This window comes from Furipterus horrens, unplaced genomic scaffold (genome assembly GCF_987537825.1).
Source record: "Furipterus horrens unplaced genomic scaffold, mFurHor1.1.pri manual_scaffold_2, whole genome shotgun sequence".
NCBI lineage: Eukaryota > Metazoa > Chordata > Mammalia > Chiroptera > Furipteridae > Furipterus > Furipterus horrens.
In genome coordinates this window covers 163,621,016-163,637,780 of record NW_028327172.1, presented here as the reverse complement: position 1 = coordinate 163,637,780, position 16,765 = coordinate 163,621,016, and the positions used below count along the sequence as shown (strand labels likewise).

Sequence of the window (16,765 nt, the reverse complement as noted above, 5' to 3'; positions counted from 1 at the left end):
GAGGTTATGGGAATGTGAAAGAGAAGCAAGCAAACCTAGGAAACATTAGAGAAAGAGGCTGATGTTTTCTCAAGTGCCTCATTGCCCAAACCACCTGCCTCTTTACCATTCTTCCAATGAGTGCTCATGCATGTACACACACATACCGTACATATATATATATACACACACATATATATATATATACATATATATACACATATATATATACTTACATTGCCCTGGCTGGTTTAGCTCAGTGGATTGAGCGTCGGCCTGCGAGCTAAGTGTCGCTGGTTCGATCTTCCAGTCAGGGTACATCAGAGAAGGAAAACTCTGACTCCAAAAAACCTCCGCTGCCTTGCGGCATACCTCTTCAGGGGAAAGGCTAAGGGAGTAAACCCCGACAGAAAATCCGGAGCCGGAGTCCCTAAGGTGGTTTGACGTTGTAGTCAACACCGGCAACTCCTGCGGCGCACCTGAACCCAAGCTGCATCGACTCCGTCTTTCCCTTGGACCCTTCAGCTGCGAAGAGAGGGGGGTCTGCTGCATGGGCAACAGCAGACCCTCCATATTACCCTGCCCAGGCTCTGTAGCTTCAGCGTCATCGCAAGATGTCGATTCAACACGGGAGGAGACAGATACCATGTCACTCCCGAGTCGGACTGCACAGCCATTCTTGGCGGTGCAGATAGACTCTGAAGAAGCTACACCATTGTCTCTCGAGACGGACGGCTGCCGACGACGACGACGACGAAATCCAATAGCCTAGAAATTGAGCTTCATCACACAAGAGATGCTCCCAGAGAAAGAACACTGGTTTTAGAAGGTGTAGAAAGAGACCTAAGCCAAACACAGTGTCAAAAGAAGGAGATTGAACACAGGTATCAAGAAGAACAAGGTAAAATGAATAAGTACATTGGAAAGCAGGGCTCCTTAGAGGAGAGGCTATCTCACCTACAAAGTGAAAACATGTCGCTTCGACAGCAGCTAGATGATGCTCACAACAAAGCCAACAATAAAGAAATGACAGTAACTAATATTCGAGATCAGTTTCGGGATATCATCAAAATATTTCAAGCCGAAAGTGAAAAACAAGTTGTTATACTAAAAGAAAGAAATAAGGAACTAACCAATGAATGCCATCATTTAAAGGAAAGAATGCATCAGTATGAAAACAGTAATGCAGAGAGAGATGTAAGTATCCAAAAAGATAGATATTTTTCAAATTTCCTAGAAGAAAATTCAAAGTAATATTATTTTTGATGATGGCTAAATTTTGAATCTAGCTGATCATTAAAACTATATAGATTATAACTGTGTTTGCTCTGTCAGTTTAAATGCAGATATTGTATCCTGCAAATGAAAATTAGACTTGAGAGGTGTTTTGTTTTGAGTAAAGACATTGTGTTGTCTATGAAATTTTAAGAGGTTATATTATAGACTGTTAATAGATATAGATTTATATTAACAATTTAGCCTGATAAAATACTAATTTTAATCTCACCACATTTCAATACCATTATGAAGCAGATAAATGGAAATACTCATTCCTAAAAGGAGTATTTTGAAATTAAGTTTCAGTTAAGTGGATTATCTTGACAGTTAATTTCAGATTTCCCAGATGAACTGAAGTGTAGATGCTGTATCTTATAGTACCTTTCCCTCAGTGGCTTCTGATACATTTTAGTTAGTATAATGCTATTTTTATTTATGTCAATCTGAATTAAATTTGGAAATATTTCATTCTTGAGTAATATAATCTTATGACCTCTAAACTTTTAAAATATCTACTTTTCATTAAATCATAATTTGAGACAAACATGATGAGTTTTAGCAAAACTATACTTGACTTAATCTTTCCACTATTTACAATTTTGTTTGAATATTTTTACAAGTAATTTGCTCATATTTTTTGTTTCAAGATCCAATTATGATCATTTGGAGATGTTTGTTTAATACAGAGAAAATTGTAGTTTTCTGTGATTTGTTAATTTGGCATTGGCTCTCCAGTTCAGACTAGTGAGGGGTGGTAGGATTTATATGTAACAGGGGGGGAGATCAAGGCCAGATTACCTAATAAACAGGAATGTGTCCATCTGAGGAAAAGAAGGTGAATTGATGTATATTGGTGATACTTTCCCGGTTATATTTTGTGTTAATAATATGACTAACAAAGTACATACAGAATGGGGCAAAAGTAGGTTTACAGTTGTTTGTGTGGAAAATAATACAGTAATTAATAAATAATACAAGAGTAAACTCTTTGTTTTGCATATTCACAGCTGTAAACCTTATTTTGCCCCACTCTGTATATGAAGTTATGTATTATTAACATGACTTAATAGTGTGATTTATAAAATCAGTAACAGAAATGTCTTACTAGGCAGCTGTGAGACAACTTCAAGAAGAACTGGCTGATACTCTGAAAAGACTATCTATGTCAGAGGCTTCACTGGAGGTTACATCACGTTATCGTACGAATTTGGAAGAAGAGACACAGGATTTAAAGAAGAACTTAGAAGAAATCGGAAGTCAAGTATGTATGGAATTTAACATGCCATCAGTTAATCTATAGCTGATTAAGTAATAGAATATGTTTTAGGATACTAATTTTCATGGGCAGCTTTCTTTCTATCTTTATTGTAATTAATTTATTATAATTTTATTATCTTTATAATGCACTTACATTTATTAAACCGTTGCTTTATTCAGTCATTTGTATTTATGTTTTTTCTCATAATATTTATCCTTAGGAAAGTCGAGAATTGTGCATTATTCTTCACAGAATTCAAGAGACTTTATTTTCTACTATACAATATTATTAGTGCTATCTCCATTATCATGATGAACTGACAGATAAAATCGGAGGATAATGTGTAACGGAATGTTCCAGAAATTTTTTTATCTTCACTTTTGTGAATGGACAAAGAATCCATATTTACTTCATAGACTTCAGAATAACTTGTATGGAAACATCATTCTACAAGCCAGTTGAAATAGGCATTTCCTTCATTTTCTCTCAGAAACATTGCAAAAGCATGGAAATATTCAGATCATTATAGTATGCACATCCACAAGAGAAAATTTTAAAAATTAAATTTAGATCCACCATTGGCTTTTTAAAAAAATTATATTGCTATAATTCACATATCATATAATCTGCCCATTTAAATTATACATGCAATATATTTTGACATATATAGAGAGTTATGCATCTTACTATCACCTCAGTCAATTATAGAACATTTTCATCACTCCAAAATCAAACTCCACGTCTCCTAGCTGTCACTCCCAGCTTCTTGTCTTCCCCACCACCAGGCAGGCAACAACCAGTGTACTTCCTGTTTCTACAGACTTGCCTATTCTGGACACTTCATATAAATGAAATCACACAGTATGCAGCATTTGTGACTGGCTTCTTTCACTTAATGTCACACTTTCAAGGTTCAACCATATGATAGCACATCAGTATTTATGTATTTCTTTTTATTGCAGAACAATACTTCATTATGTGGCTAAACCACTTATCCATTCATCAGTTCATGAAACTTTGTGTTGTTTTCACTTCCTAGCTGTTAATAATTCTACTATGAACATTAGTTATTATGTAAACATATGTTTTTATTTACCTGCCATTGGCTTTAACCGTGCTGATTTCAGCATCTCTCGGCCTTTACCCATGCTGTCCATTTTGTCTTTTCAGTTTCTATTCCTCTTGCCTAATCCGACATCTATTCGGACCCAGCTCCCAACCTCCCTTTCTCCATGAAGCTTTCTCTGACTGTCCTCTCATTGGCCTCATTCTTTTCAGCACTTGTCATCTTGTCTGTGCTGAACAATCCAGTCCTTAATTTTACATTGCTTTAATTCTTTTTATGAGACATAATCTTGTCTTTTTAAGTATAAATTTGTCTATGGGGTGTATTATTCGATATGAAGGTACTTATCTTTGTATACGACTAAATTGAAAATATTTTAGCTTAACTATTTGGATAAAATTATTTTATATCACACCACTACTTTCTTCTTGGAGACATTGATATAATTAAGCTTTATTCTCAATGTATTTTAAGCAATTAAATATAAATATAATAGAGAATTATTTGATCAGAAGCGCATTTTTTTATCCCCAATGTAAGAAAACAAACAAAATAGAAACCAGCCTTCCTTCACTATGCAGCCAGACCTGGGATTTAGAGATTTATAGCACTTTACCATCTGTAAAGCTCTGGGAAGGGCTTTTCTGATATCGATATGCCATTCCGTCGTCGTCGTCGTCGTCGTCGTCAGCAGCCGTCCGTCTCGAGAGACGATGGTGTAGCTTCTTAAGAGTCTATCTGCACCGCCGAGAATGGCTGTGCAGTCCGACTCGGGAGTGACACGGTATCTGTCTCCTCCCGTGTTGAATCGACATCTTTACGATGACGCTGGAGTGTCCTCTCCAGTGAAGCTGAAGCTACAGAGCCTGGGCAGGGTGATATGGAGGGTCTGCTGTTGCCCATGCAGCAGACCCCCCTCTCTTCGCAGCTGAAGGGTCCAAGGGAAAGACGGAGTCAACACAGCTTGGCTTCAGGTGCGCCGCAGGAGTTGCCGGTATTGACTACAACGTCAAACCGCCTTAGGGACTCCGGCTCCGGATTTTCTGTCGGGGTTTACTCCCTTAGCCTTTCCCCTGAAGAGGTATGCCACAAGGCAGTGGAGGTTTTTTGGAGTCAGAGTTTTCCTTCTCTGATGTGCCCTGACTGGAAGATCGAACCAGCGACACTTAGCTCGCAGGCCGACGCTCAATCCACTGAGCCAAACCAGCCAGGTATTCTCCAAATACCTGTAAGATATTAATGGTATTCTATGGCCCTGTCAAACCTCTGCATATTCAAATCAAAATGGAAGACTCATCCCTCTCCCTGCAACCAGCTGGAACCCACTTCTCCTTCCTAACTCTATCATCAGCCAGAGCACCACATGTCTTCTTACCTAGAGTAACATGGTGGTGCCCTCTTTGCTTTCTGTTGTTTCATGAACATTCTGTCAGTGATGCCTGCACATTCTTTCCTGGATTTGTACCTTTATTTTTATCCCTGCCAGTCTTCATCCACTGATCTGACAAACATTTATAGTTTTAGGTTTTACATTTTGAGTTAATTTTTATATATGGTATGAAGTAGCAGTCTAATTTTATTCTTTTGCATGTGGATATTCAGTTTTCCTAGTATCATTTGTTAAAAAGACTATTCATGTCTTATTTAATTGTTTGACACCCTTATTGAAAAGCACTTAGCCATATGTGTGAGAGTTAATTTTTGGATTCTCCCTTTTAATTCATTGGTCTATATGTCTGTCATTATTCTATTACTGCATCAAATTTTATAAGAACTCTTTCCTGGTCATCTTGCATATTACCAGTTTTTTTTTTTTTTTTAATGTAATAATAAAAAGTCAGTGTAGTGGAATGTCCCTAACTCTACTTTTGTGGAGATTTATTGCTTCTTCATAAAGCCTGTGGCCACTTTATGTTTTGCTGACCTGACATTATGGGAAAGTAATCTTACAGAGACAATGTTCATTCCTTTTTTTCTCCACTCAAACCTTCAGTCTCTAACTCAACACCTCTCACTTCACTCCCATTTCCATTAAGTCCTGGTAACAGGATCTGCTGACTTAGGCATTTGCTCCACTGTGTTTAACTCATAATTCATAGACTCAGTGATAGATTTCACTACCTCTCTTCAATAAATGGTGTTGGAAAAATTGGACAGAAACATGTGGGGGGAAAAAATGAAACTAAACCACCAACATATACCATACACAAAAATAAAGTCAAAATGGATTAAAGACTTAAATGTTAGTCAGAAAACCATAAGATTCCTAGAAGAAAACATAGGCAGCAGAATTTCAGACATTTCAAGGACAAATCACAACCGATACCACAGAAATACAAAGGATTGTAAGAAATTAGTACAAACAACGGTATCACAAGGAATTTGACAACCTAGGTCAAATGGATAGATTTCTGGAAACATATAATCTTCCAAAACTGAATCAAGAAGAAGCAGAAAGCCTGAACAGACTGATAACAACTAGTGAAATTGAAGCAGTAATGGAAAAACTCCTGACACACAAAAGCCCTGGACCAGATGGCTTCACAGGTGAAATCTACAAAACATTTAGAAAAGAACTAACTACTGTCCTTCTCAAACTTTTCCAAAAAATCCAAGAAGAGAGAAGACTCCTAAACTCTTTCTATGAAACCAGTATTACCCTAATTCCAAAACCAGGTCAAGACACAGCAAAGAAAGAAACCTACAGGCCAATATCGTTGATGAACATGGATGCTAAAATCCTCAACAAAATATTGGCAAACAGGGTCCAGCAACACATTGAAAAGATCATACACCATGATCAAGTAAGATTCATCCCAGGGATGCAAGGATGGTTTAATATTCACAGATCAATAAGCATAATACACCACATAAACAAAATGAAAGACAAAAATCACATGATCATATCAATAGATGCTGAAAAAGCATTTGATAAAGTACAACACCCATTTATGATGAAAACACTCAGCAACGTGGGAATAGAGGGAGCATATCTCAACATAATAAAGGCCATATACGAGAAACCTGAAGCCAACATCATACTCAAGGGGCAAAAACTGAAAGCATTTCCCCTGAGGTCAGGAACAAGACAAAGATGTCCACCCTCTCCACTCCTATTCAACATAGTGTTGGAAGTTCTAGCCACAGCAGACAAGAAAGAGAAATAAAAGGCATCCAAATTGGAAAAGAGAAAGTAAAACTGTCATTATTTCCAGATGACGTCCTAGTGTACATAGAACACCCTGTAGACCCCACCAAAAAACTACTCAACCTAATAAGTGAATTTGGCAAAGTAGCAGGGGACAAAGTCAATATTCAGAAATCAAAGGCATTTCTGTACACCAACAATGAAATATCAGAGATAAAAACGAGAAGAATAAACCCCATTTACTATAGCAACAAGAAAAATAAAATACCTAGGAATAAACTTAGCCAAGGAGGTAAAAGACCTATACTTGGAAAACTACAGAACACTGAAGAAAGAAATTAAGGAAGATACAGATAAATGGAAGTAAATACCATGTTCATGGATGGGAAGAATCAACATCATTAAAATGTCTGTGCTACCCAAAGCAATTTATAGATTCAGTGCAATCCCTATTAAAATACCAGTGACATATTTCACAGACCTCGAACAAATACTGCAAAAATTTAAAAGGAACCAAAAAAGATCTTGAATAGTCACAGCAATCTTGAGGAAGAAGAACACAGTAGTAGGAATCACAATACCTGACATCAAATTATACTACAAGGCCACTGTAATCAAAACAGTCTGGTACTGGCATAAGAACAGATATATAGATCAATGGAACAAAATAGAGAGCCCAGAAATAAACCCAGGTCTATATGGCCAACTAATATTTGACAAAGGGGGAAGGAACATAAAATGGAGTTAAAAGTGCCTCTTTAACAAATGGTGCTGGGAGAACTGGACAGGGACATGCAAAAAAATGAAACTAGACCACCAACTTACACCATACAAGAGAATAAACTCAAGTTGGATCAAAGACTTAAATGTAAGCTGTAACACCACAAAAGTCCTAGAGGAAAACATAGGCAGGAAAATTTCAGATATCCCACGCAGCAGTATTTTCACCAATACATCACCTAAGGCAAGGGAAATAAAGGAAAGAATAAACAAGTGGGACTACATCAAACTAAAGATTTTCTGCTCAGCAAAAGAAAACATCAGCAAGATGAAAAGGGAACTAACTAACAGTATGAGAAAACATATTTGCCAGTGATACCTCAGATAAGGGATTGATCTCCAAAATATATAAAGAACTTACACGACTCCACACCAAGAAGACAGACAGCCCAATTTAGAAAATGGGCAAAGGACCTGAACAAACACTTCTCCGAAGAGGACATACAGAGGGTCCATAGGCATATGAAAGAATGCTCAACATCACTAGCCATCAGAGAGCTGCAAATAAAAACCACAATGAGATACCACCTCACACCAGTCAGAATGACTGTCACCAACAAATCAACAAACAACTTGTGCTGGCGAGGATGCGGATAAAAGGGAACCCTGCTACACTGCTGGTGGGAATGCAGACTGGTGCAGCCACTATGGAAAGCAGTATGGAATTGCCTCAAAAAACTAAAAATGGAACTGCCTTTTGAACCAGCGATTCCACTGCTAGGATTATATGCAAAGAATCCTGAAACACCAATTCAAAAGAACCTATACATCCCTATGTTCATAGCAGCACTATTTACAATAGCCAAGTGCTGGAAACAACCTAAATGCCCATCTGTAGATGAGTGGATCAAAAAACTGGTACATTTACACAATGGAGTACTGTGTAGCAGAAAGAAAGAAGGAACTCCCACCATTTGCAACAACATGGATGGAACTAGAGAGAATTATGCTAAGCGAAATAAGCCAGGCAAGGAAAGACAAATACCATATGATGTCACCTAATACAGGAAACTAATGAACAACACAAACAAACGAGCAAAACTGAACCAGAGACAATGTAAACAAGGAGCAGACTAACAGTGACAAGGGGGGAAGGCGGAAAGAGAGAAGGGGGGTCATAAGGGGAAGGGTCTAGTCAAGGAACATGTATAAATGACCCAGGGACATGGACTGACTGTGGGGACTGACTGTGGGAGAAGGAGTGGGCAGGGTAGGGGAAAGCAATGAGAGGAAAAATGGGACAACTGTAATAGAAAAACAATTACAATTTTTTAATTAAAATAAAAATAAAACAAAATTAAAAAAAATTTAGACATTTCTTATAGCAGTGTTTTTGCTGCTATATCTCCTGGACAAGGGAAACAATGGAAAAAATAAACAAATGGGACTACATCAAAATAAAAAGCTTTTGCACAGCAATAGAAACCATCAACAAAATGAAAAGAAAACCCACTGAATAGAAGAACGCATTTACCCATGATCCATTTGATAAGGGATTAATGTCCAAAATATACTATGAATTTATACAACTCAACATAAAAAAGACAACCCAATTAAAAAATGAGCAGAGGACCTGCATTGACACTTCTCCAGGTGGCCAATAGGTACATGAAAAAAAACACTCAATGTCACTAATCGTCAGAAAGACACAAATTAAAACCACAAAGAGATATCACCGTACACTGGTCAGAATGGCTATCATCAATAAATCAACAAACAACAAGTGTTGGTGAGGATGTGGGGAAAAAGGAACCCTTGTATACTGTTGGTGGGAATGCAGACTGGTGCTGCCACTGTGTAAAGCAGTATGGAAAATATCTCAAAAAATCAAAAAGTGGAACTGCCTTTGACCCAGCAATCCCAAAGAATCTCCTATGTTCATAGCAGTGTTATTTACAATAGCCAAGAACTAGAAACAGCCCATGTGTTCATCAGTAGTTGAGTGGGTAAAAGATCTGTAGTACCTTTACACAATGGAATACTAAGCAGCCATTAAGAAGAAGGAGATCTTACCTTTTTGCAAAAGCATGGATGGACCTGGAGGTTATTATGCTAAGTGAAATAAGCCAGTCAGTGAAATACAAATACTGAATGATCTCACATGGAATCTAATGAACAAAATAAAGTCACAAAGTAGAAACAGAAGCATAGCTACAGAGAACAGACTGACAGCTGTCAGAGGGGAATGGGGTTGAGGGGATGGATGAAAGAAGGTGAAGGGATTTAAAATAAAACATACAGTGGTACATAAAACAGACAAGATAGCAGTGTGGTGATAGTCAGAGGGAAAGGGGGATGGCAGGTCGGTGGAGGTGGGCAAAGGAAGGGAAAATGGGGCCAAAAAGAGACTGCTTGGAGCCGTGGGTGCACAATGCAGTGTGTAGATGATATTTTATTGAATTGTACACTTGAAACCTGTATGGTTTGCGAACCAATGTCACCCCAATACTCAGTTTTTGAAAAAAAGCTTGAAAATAGGTGAAAGCATCACCATCATGGATTTTTTTTTTTGCAGGTTTTGCTCTACTTAGTGGTGCTGCTTTCAAGGGGAGTAAGTCAGACACACACACACACACAAAATGTGGACTGTCTCCTTCTGAAATTTCAAAATTTTAAAGCTAATTTGTGTGCTGTGGAAAAACATTGTGGTGTAACATAAAGATGAGATGTTCTTACCTTTTCATACAAACAAGCTTGAAGTAAGGTAGAGGAGAAATTGTACGTATTTAATAGTGCCAAAGGACACTGCTTTTTTTTTTTTTTTTTTTAATAGTGGGATTTAAAATGATTTCAAACTTTCCTCTATTTCCTCACTGAAGGAGGAATGGAAAACTTAGTCCTAACCATGGACTGCTTCTCTATGGCCCTTGGCTGCTCCCTCTGAGCTCTTTGTTGTGCCCTTTTCATTAGAAATGACCTGGGATTGCAGCTCTTTTCTCAGCCTGCTTGCTCCCTGTTGAACATCTGAGATCCACAGGCCTCTTTACTGTGTCCTGTCTTGGTCTCCTTTAGTCCAAGCTAGCAAGCAGGGTTTCTGCTTCTACAATTCTGTCAGAAGCTTTGAGTTTCCTGTAAATTTTATCAGGTTCATGCCATTAGAAAAACCACTCTTATAAATTGTTTTAAGATAAGAACTTCACCTAGGGCTTCCTGGACCTATTATAAGACAGTGCCTTTAAAATTCTTATATTCTGAAGATCCTTAAAGAAATTGGAGGCACCATCTTAATCTTTCTGAGGCCTTAAGGGTTTTCCAGTCTTGGCTTCATCCTCAGACCATGTTTTCCTGGAAGCACCCTGGATTTTATCTTAGCCTAGAAGCCATTTGTTTATTTTAGCATTACTTGACAGTTGGACATGTGGGAGAAGCTATGAGAAATGGGTATTTGAAACCAGTAAGTCCTGGTTCTTTTATATTTAATAGTCTTTCTTAAGCTTATCTTTCACATCCATTTTACTTTGAGTTCCTTTATAGTAGGAGTCCCCTTTTGTCCAGGTTCCAGGGTCCTTTTGTTCACTTGCCTGGAATCCCTTGCTGTCAGCCTCTTCAGGGGCCATCAGGCCTCCACTAATCGTCTCTGGGAGGCCCTTCTGTTTTCCATTTTCACGTGTCTTCACATTATTTCAGGTTCCACCTGCCTCCTGTTTCAAAGGCACTCATACATTTGTCTGGGTTTTTGTTGTTTTTTTTTTTCTCTTTTTTTAGTGGCAGCACTCTGTTTTAAATATCAGAGTCTGTGCTAGTTATTTATTGCTGCTTAATAAGCCACTTCCAAACCTAGTGGCTCAACACAGCATTGTTTTGTTCACAAATCTGCAGTTGGGCCAGGCTCAGTGAGGCCGGCTCGTTTCTTTTCCACATGCCATCCAGCTGGGATGATGTGAAGCTGGGAACTAGAAGCAGCTAAGGACTTGTTCATTCACATGCTTGTCAGTTGGAGCAGGCTTTCGGCTGGGACGTTAGCTGGAACAATCCCAGCTGGAACACCTATATGAGGACTGACTCTGTGGCCTGGGTGGCTTCATTCCTGACAATGTGGCTGGGCTCTCAGGGTGAGCTTCCCTGGAGAAAGTCAGATAGAAGCTGTATCACCCAGACACAGAAGTCACACAGCAATTCCACCATATTCTATTCACTAGGAATAGTTACTTAACTAAGGCCAGCACCTGTTTCATGGGAGGAGTGCCAAAGAATTTGTAGACATCCTTTAAAAACTCTGCATCACTCACCTTGTCTTATCAAATAAAGGAAAGTAGTATTGGGTTCATTTGTTCTTTCCCATGAGATGGCTCTAATAGCACTTAGTTGTCTTGAACTTCATTCAAAACAGTTTTGTTAGATTGTATTTTGATAGCTGCTATATCAGCATACATTTTTAAAAAGCTGATCAAAATTGAATTTTTGTGTAGCCATTTTAATATTGAACATGAAAGAAAATACACAACATTTTTGGCATATTATGCTTTATTATTTCAAGAAGGGTAAAATTAGAACTGAAATGCAAAAAAAAAAAAAAAAAAAAAAAAAAGATTTGTGTAGGGTATGGAGAAGGCGCTATGACTGATCCAATGTGTCAAAAGTGTGAAGTTTCGTGCTGGAGATATCTCGCTGGACTATTAATACTCCGTGGTCAGGTAGACCAGTTGAAATTGATAGCTATCAAACGAGACGTTAACTGAGAACAATGAACGTTATACCCCATGGGAGACAGCCAACATACTCAAAATTTCCAAATCAATAAAGATATTGGTTAAAATGAAAAATACTTGTATGTCTTTTATTTTACTGGAAAAACTAAACGGACTTTTTGGCCAACTCAGTATTTCTCAACTCAGTATGACAGAATTTCCAGGGAGTTTTTGTTGTTTAGTATATTCTCTTTGTGGGAAGTAACAAAGAATTGCAAGACAGCACTACTGAATTAAGCCTTTTGTGGTTGATTTAAAAAATGTATAGCTCATCTCACTAAACATTTATAGTGGAAGCTTTGATTTCTCTTTAACCCTGGGAATCCTTTCTTCTTGGAATGCAATTCAATTAGCATCAAACATTTGTAGTTCATTTAAGGCTCATGGTATTAGAATCTATATAAGATTCATTAATTAGAAAAATAGACTTCCGGCCAAGATGGAGGCTTAGACTGACATGCTCTGTCTCCCTCTACCACTAAGTAGGAATACAACTACCTCAAAACCAAAAATAACCAGAAATTCTAGAAAATAAAACTACATAGAAGCCCAACGTATGAAGTTATAAACCAGCGGTGCTCGTCTGGGTGGGTAGGAAGGGCGAAACCTGAATCGGGATGGAAAGCTTGGGCGTGCTGTCCGTGGTAGCAGCAGGACTGCGAGAAACACCAGGGGAGCAATCCCGGCTGCAGTTGAGACCCAGCAGCTCGCAATTCCAATGCTGGGGAAGGCAGACCCCTCATTGCCTTGGATGATGAGACCATAGGAAAGGAGGCTCCTGGTCTCTCAGCGGAAAGTAATGGCAGGAATCCATCTTGGACCCCTGCCCCCACACAAAGCGCCACAGAGTGGTGAAAAAGGTCGCTGGTCGCCAGGTAGTGACGAGTGCACATGGTGCCGCCCCCTACAGCCCGCCCAGGAAACAAAGGTAAACAGAAAACTGACAAGATGAAATAGACCATGACTGAAATCCCGGTGACGCAGCTCACCAGGCAGCAGATGAGGGACCTAACCGATGAGCAAATAAGAAATCTTTCTGAGGCTCAGTTCAGAGCTATAGTCATAAGGTGGCTTACAGAATTAACAAAAGAATTGGAACAAGACAGGGAAGGAATGAAAGCTAGTCACACTGAAACGAACGAAAACATACAAAACAAGTGGTGAGGAAATGAATACCAGAGATCAAATCAACGAATCGGAACAAAGGGAAGGAACAGAGTCAACCAGTGCAGAAAGAGGAAACAAAAGGGAGGAACACGAGGAGAGGCTCAGAAACCTCTGGGACCGCTATAAGCGAACAAACATTTGAATAATAGGATTGCCAGAGGGTGAAGAAGAAGAACTAGAAATGGAAAAATTATGTGAAAAAATAATGAAGCAGAACTTCCCAAACTTGGGGAAGGAAATACACTTACAGGTCCAGGAAGCACAGAGAGTTGCATAAAAACTGGACCCAGGGAGAGCCACTCTAAGACACATTAAAATCAAATAGTCAAAAATTAAAGAGAAAGAGAAAATCTTAAAAGCAGCAAGAGAAAAGAAAAGAATTATGTACAAAGGGGTCCCAATTAGACTATCAGCTGATTTCTCAAAGGAGACCCTGCAGGCAAGAAGGCTCTGGCAAGAAATATTCAAAGTAATGAAAATCCAAAACCTACAGCTACGAATACTCTATCCAGTGAAACTGTCATTCAGAATAGAAGGGCAGAGAAAATGCTTCCAGGACAAAGTAAAACTGAAGGAGTTCATTAGATCCAAACCACTATTATATGAGATGTTAAAGGGACTGGTTTAGAAGAAGGAGGATCAAAATTATGAACATTAAAATGAAAACTGCATCACAACAACCAATAACAGAAGCTAGGGAATCGAAACAAAGGCAAACTAAATAGACAATGAATTGAGTGGAAAGAAAACTATAGGTATGGGGAACATACTGGGGGGAGGTCAGCAGGGAGGGGGAAGGAGGAAAGGGAGGGAGATAGTACAGGAATTAAGAAGCATAGGAGGGAATGGAATAGACAGAAAGATGTTGAGAAGAACTGTATGCATAACCAATGGACACGGACTAAAAGGGGGGGACAACTGGAGGTTGGGGGTGTCGCTGGTTGGAGGGGAGCAAAGGGAAAACAAATTGGGACTACTGTAACAGTATAATCAATAAAAGATATTTTAAAAATTAAAATAAAAAAATTATATAAGATTCATTAATTACACTATTATTTTTTAAGTCTTATTTTGGGAGGCATTTATTGAGTTAGGCCTAAATAACTCAATATGCTATCCCCAAAACTCCTTTAAAAATTATGGAGAATTCGTATTGGGGAAGAGGTAATAGACTTTCTACTAAGAGGTGACTCACGGTAATTTTGTGGAGGAAGACATGAAAACAGTCATAGGAAAAAAAGTATAAAATGAAATGCAGACATTCTGTGACAAAGACAATAACATTAAATATATTTTGTTGTGACTTTTGGTCTTTTTAACTTTGTTTTTTATTCTGAGTAATTAAAAATTTCACATTATAAGTCTCTACTACAGTACCAATAACTTTATTGCAACTGAATTTGTTTCAAAATTTGATACTTGTGTTGAGTTAGACTGTTCTCAGTCTACACCTTCATAACCAAACTCTATTATTTTATTCATGCAGAATGATCACCTTACAGAAAAACTGGAAACTGCATCTTTACAATATCTATGTCTGCATGAAAAAAATAAACTTCTTCAACAGGAGTTATTATCTCTGAAAGAAATGCAAAAAGAATATGAAAAACTAAAGGATGAAAAAATGAAGTGGAAACAAGAAATAAACTTCAAAAGACATATGGAAATGCATATGGTAGAAAACAGTGAAATAGCACAGTATAAACAGAAGATTGAAGAAAGACTAAGACAGGATATAGAAGAAAAATTTAAAGAAGTCTATCTATATTTACAGGTTAATTTCTTGATATTTAAAGTAATTCATTTCACTGCAGATTACGTTTTGGAAATAGACATTGTATGTTTCCTTCTTTTAATAGCAATTTGTTTTGTAAATTTAAGGAAGGAAGGTAGAATGTTTCTCCCTTTTAGTATTTCAATTTCTATCATTGTTATTACTAAATTGCTCTTTCAAAATAATTCTTACTAGAGGATAATTTTATTTTAAAGACCAGTTGATATAAAACAAGAATATTAGGAATAAAAAATAAATTGCAATTTTAAAATTATACCATTATTGTTATGCAATTCTTAAAATTTTACATTGATTCTGCTATTCTTTGGATTATCAGAATGCAAGAGTACTAATAAAAGATGTAACTTTATAATTATAATTTAGTTGTGACATTGTTAACAAATATTTTAAACTTCAGCTTTTTTATGTTTAAAGATGCTCTCTGAATCATTGACTCAAAACTAAAGAAAATAAGTATAATTATTCAGATTATACTTATTTTTAAAATATATTCTGCTTATTTGCTTTAGACACAAGCAACATCTCAAGAACATCGGGAGCAGTTAAGAGAGACTCATAATGCTTCAGTAATAAGGCATAATGCTTCAGTAATAAGGCAGTTGGAACTCAGAAATGAAGCTCTAGAATCTGGACTAAAGAAGTAAGTCAAAACATGGAATCAGGGAAAACAAATTTACCTCATTAATTAGTTTCAAAAGCATAATTTTTATCTAACCAGGTTTATGAGATTAGTAGGAAGTGGAAGCTCACTAAGTAGTGTCATTTGGAAAATTATGTTAGTAAACGAACTTATCTTTAAAATGTTTTTCCAGAACAGTTTGCATCTCTTCCCCCATTTTAAATTTTACATGGCTTTTTCCCCCCGTTTTCATATAGTTAACCTGATCTACTAGTCTTTAAGCTAGGTGTTTTTGAAGCTTTATAATTTAACAGTGATATTATTATAAAATTGCTTGTTGCAATTTCCCTAAATAGAAATGTTAATGAGTTTAACTATTTTTTGAAAGAAAACAACTTAAACCCAAAAGGTTCAATACTGGGCACATTCTGGTGTTTGGCAAATTTATTTTCTTGATTGTGATCTTTGTTATTATCACTAGAGGGCGGCTTGAGACTAACTATCCTTTATAGTTTTTGTACTCTACATAAAGGCATACATGTTAAATAGGGAAAGATTAATATCGGGGTGAAGGGCAGCATCATTGACAAAGTGGCTAAAAATAGTAAGGTGGTCTGTCTGAGGGGGGTGTGAAAGACAGAAAGGGCAGATTCCCCTCCAGTGCCTTGGTAACAACGTTATAATTGCCTCTGGAGCTGTTCTGGTTCATTCTGATCACCAACTAGGCTACCTTGTTCTCCCTTAGAGGTTGTTGCTCTAAATCATGCCTCAGTGCCAAGTGGTTAAAATCTCCAAGGTAATGAGTGATTTGCACAAGGGTGGTGAAAGCAAACGCTTGACAATGTCTATGAAGGATTTTTTTAAGTCTCTAAACTTGTTTACTAAATATGTCCAAGGTAATCCTCAAGAATCTTGTAAGTACAGCCCTTCCAGAAGGCAGCAAGTATTACCTGTTAAGCCTCGTACATCACTGATAGCCATTTCTCT

General features: G+C 37.5%; 1 protein-coding gene across 1 annotated transcript; it reads left to right on the top strand.

The window, feature by feature from the left end:
• Positions 1 to 814: 814 nt before the first annotated feature.
• Positions 815 to 14,883, top strand: LOC150019862 (ankyrin repeat domain-containing protein 26-like; the record flags this gene model as incomplete). Its single annotated transcript, XM_090267375.1, has 3 exons — positions 815 to 1,176; positions 2,366 to 2,518; positions 14,851 to 14,883. Coding segments are annotated over exons 1-3 (477 nt in total), but the record flags the coding sequence as incomplete, so codon positions are not given.
• Positions 14,884 to 16,765: the final 1,882 nt, after the last annotated feature.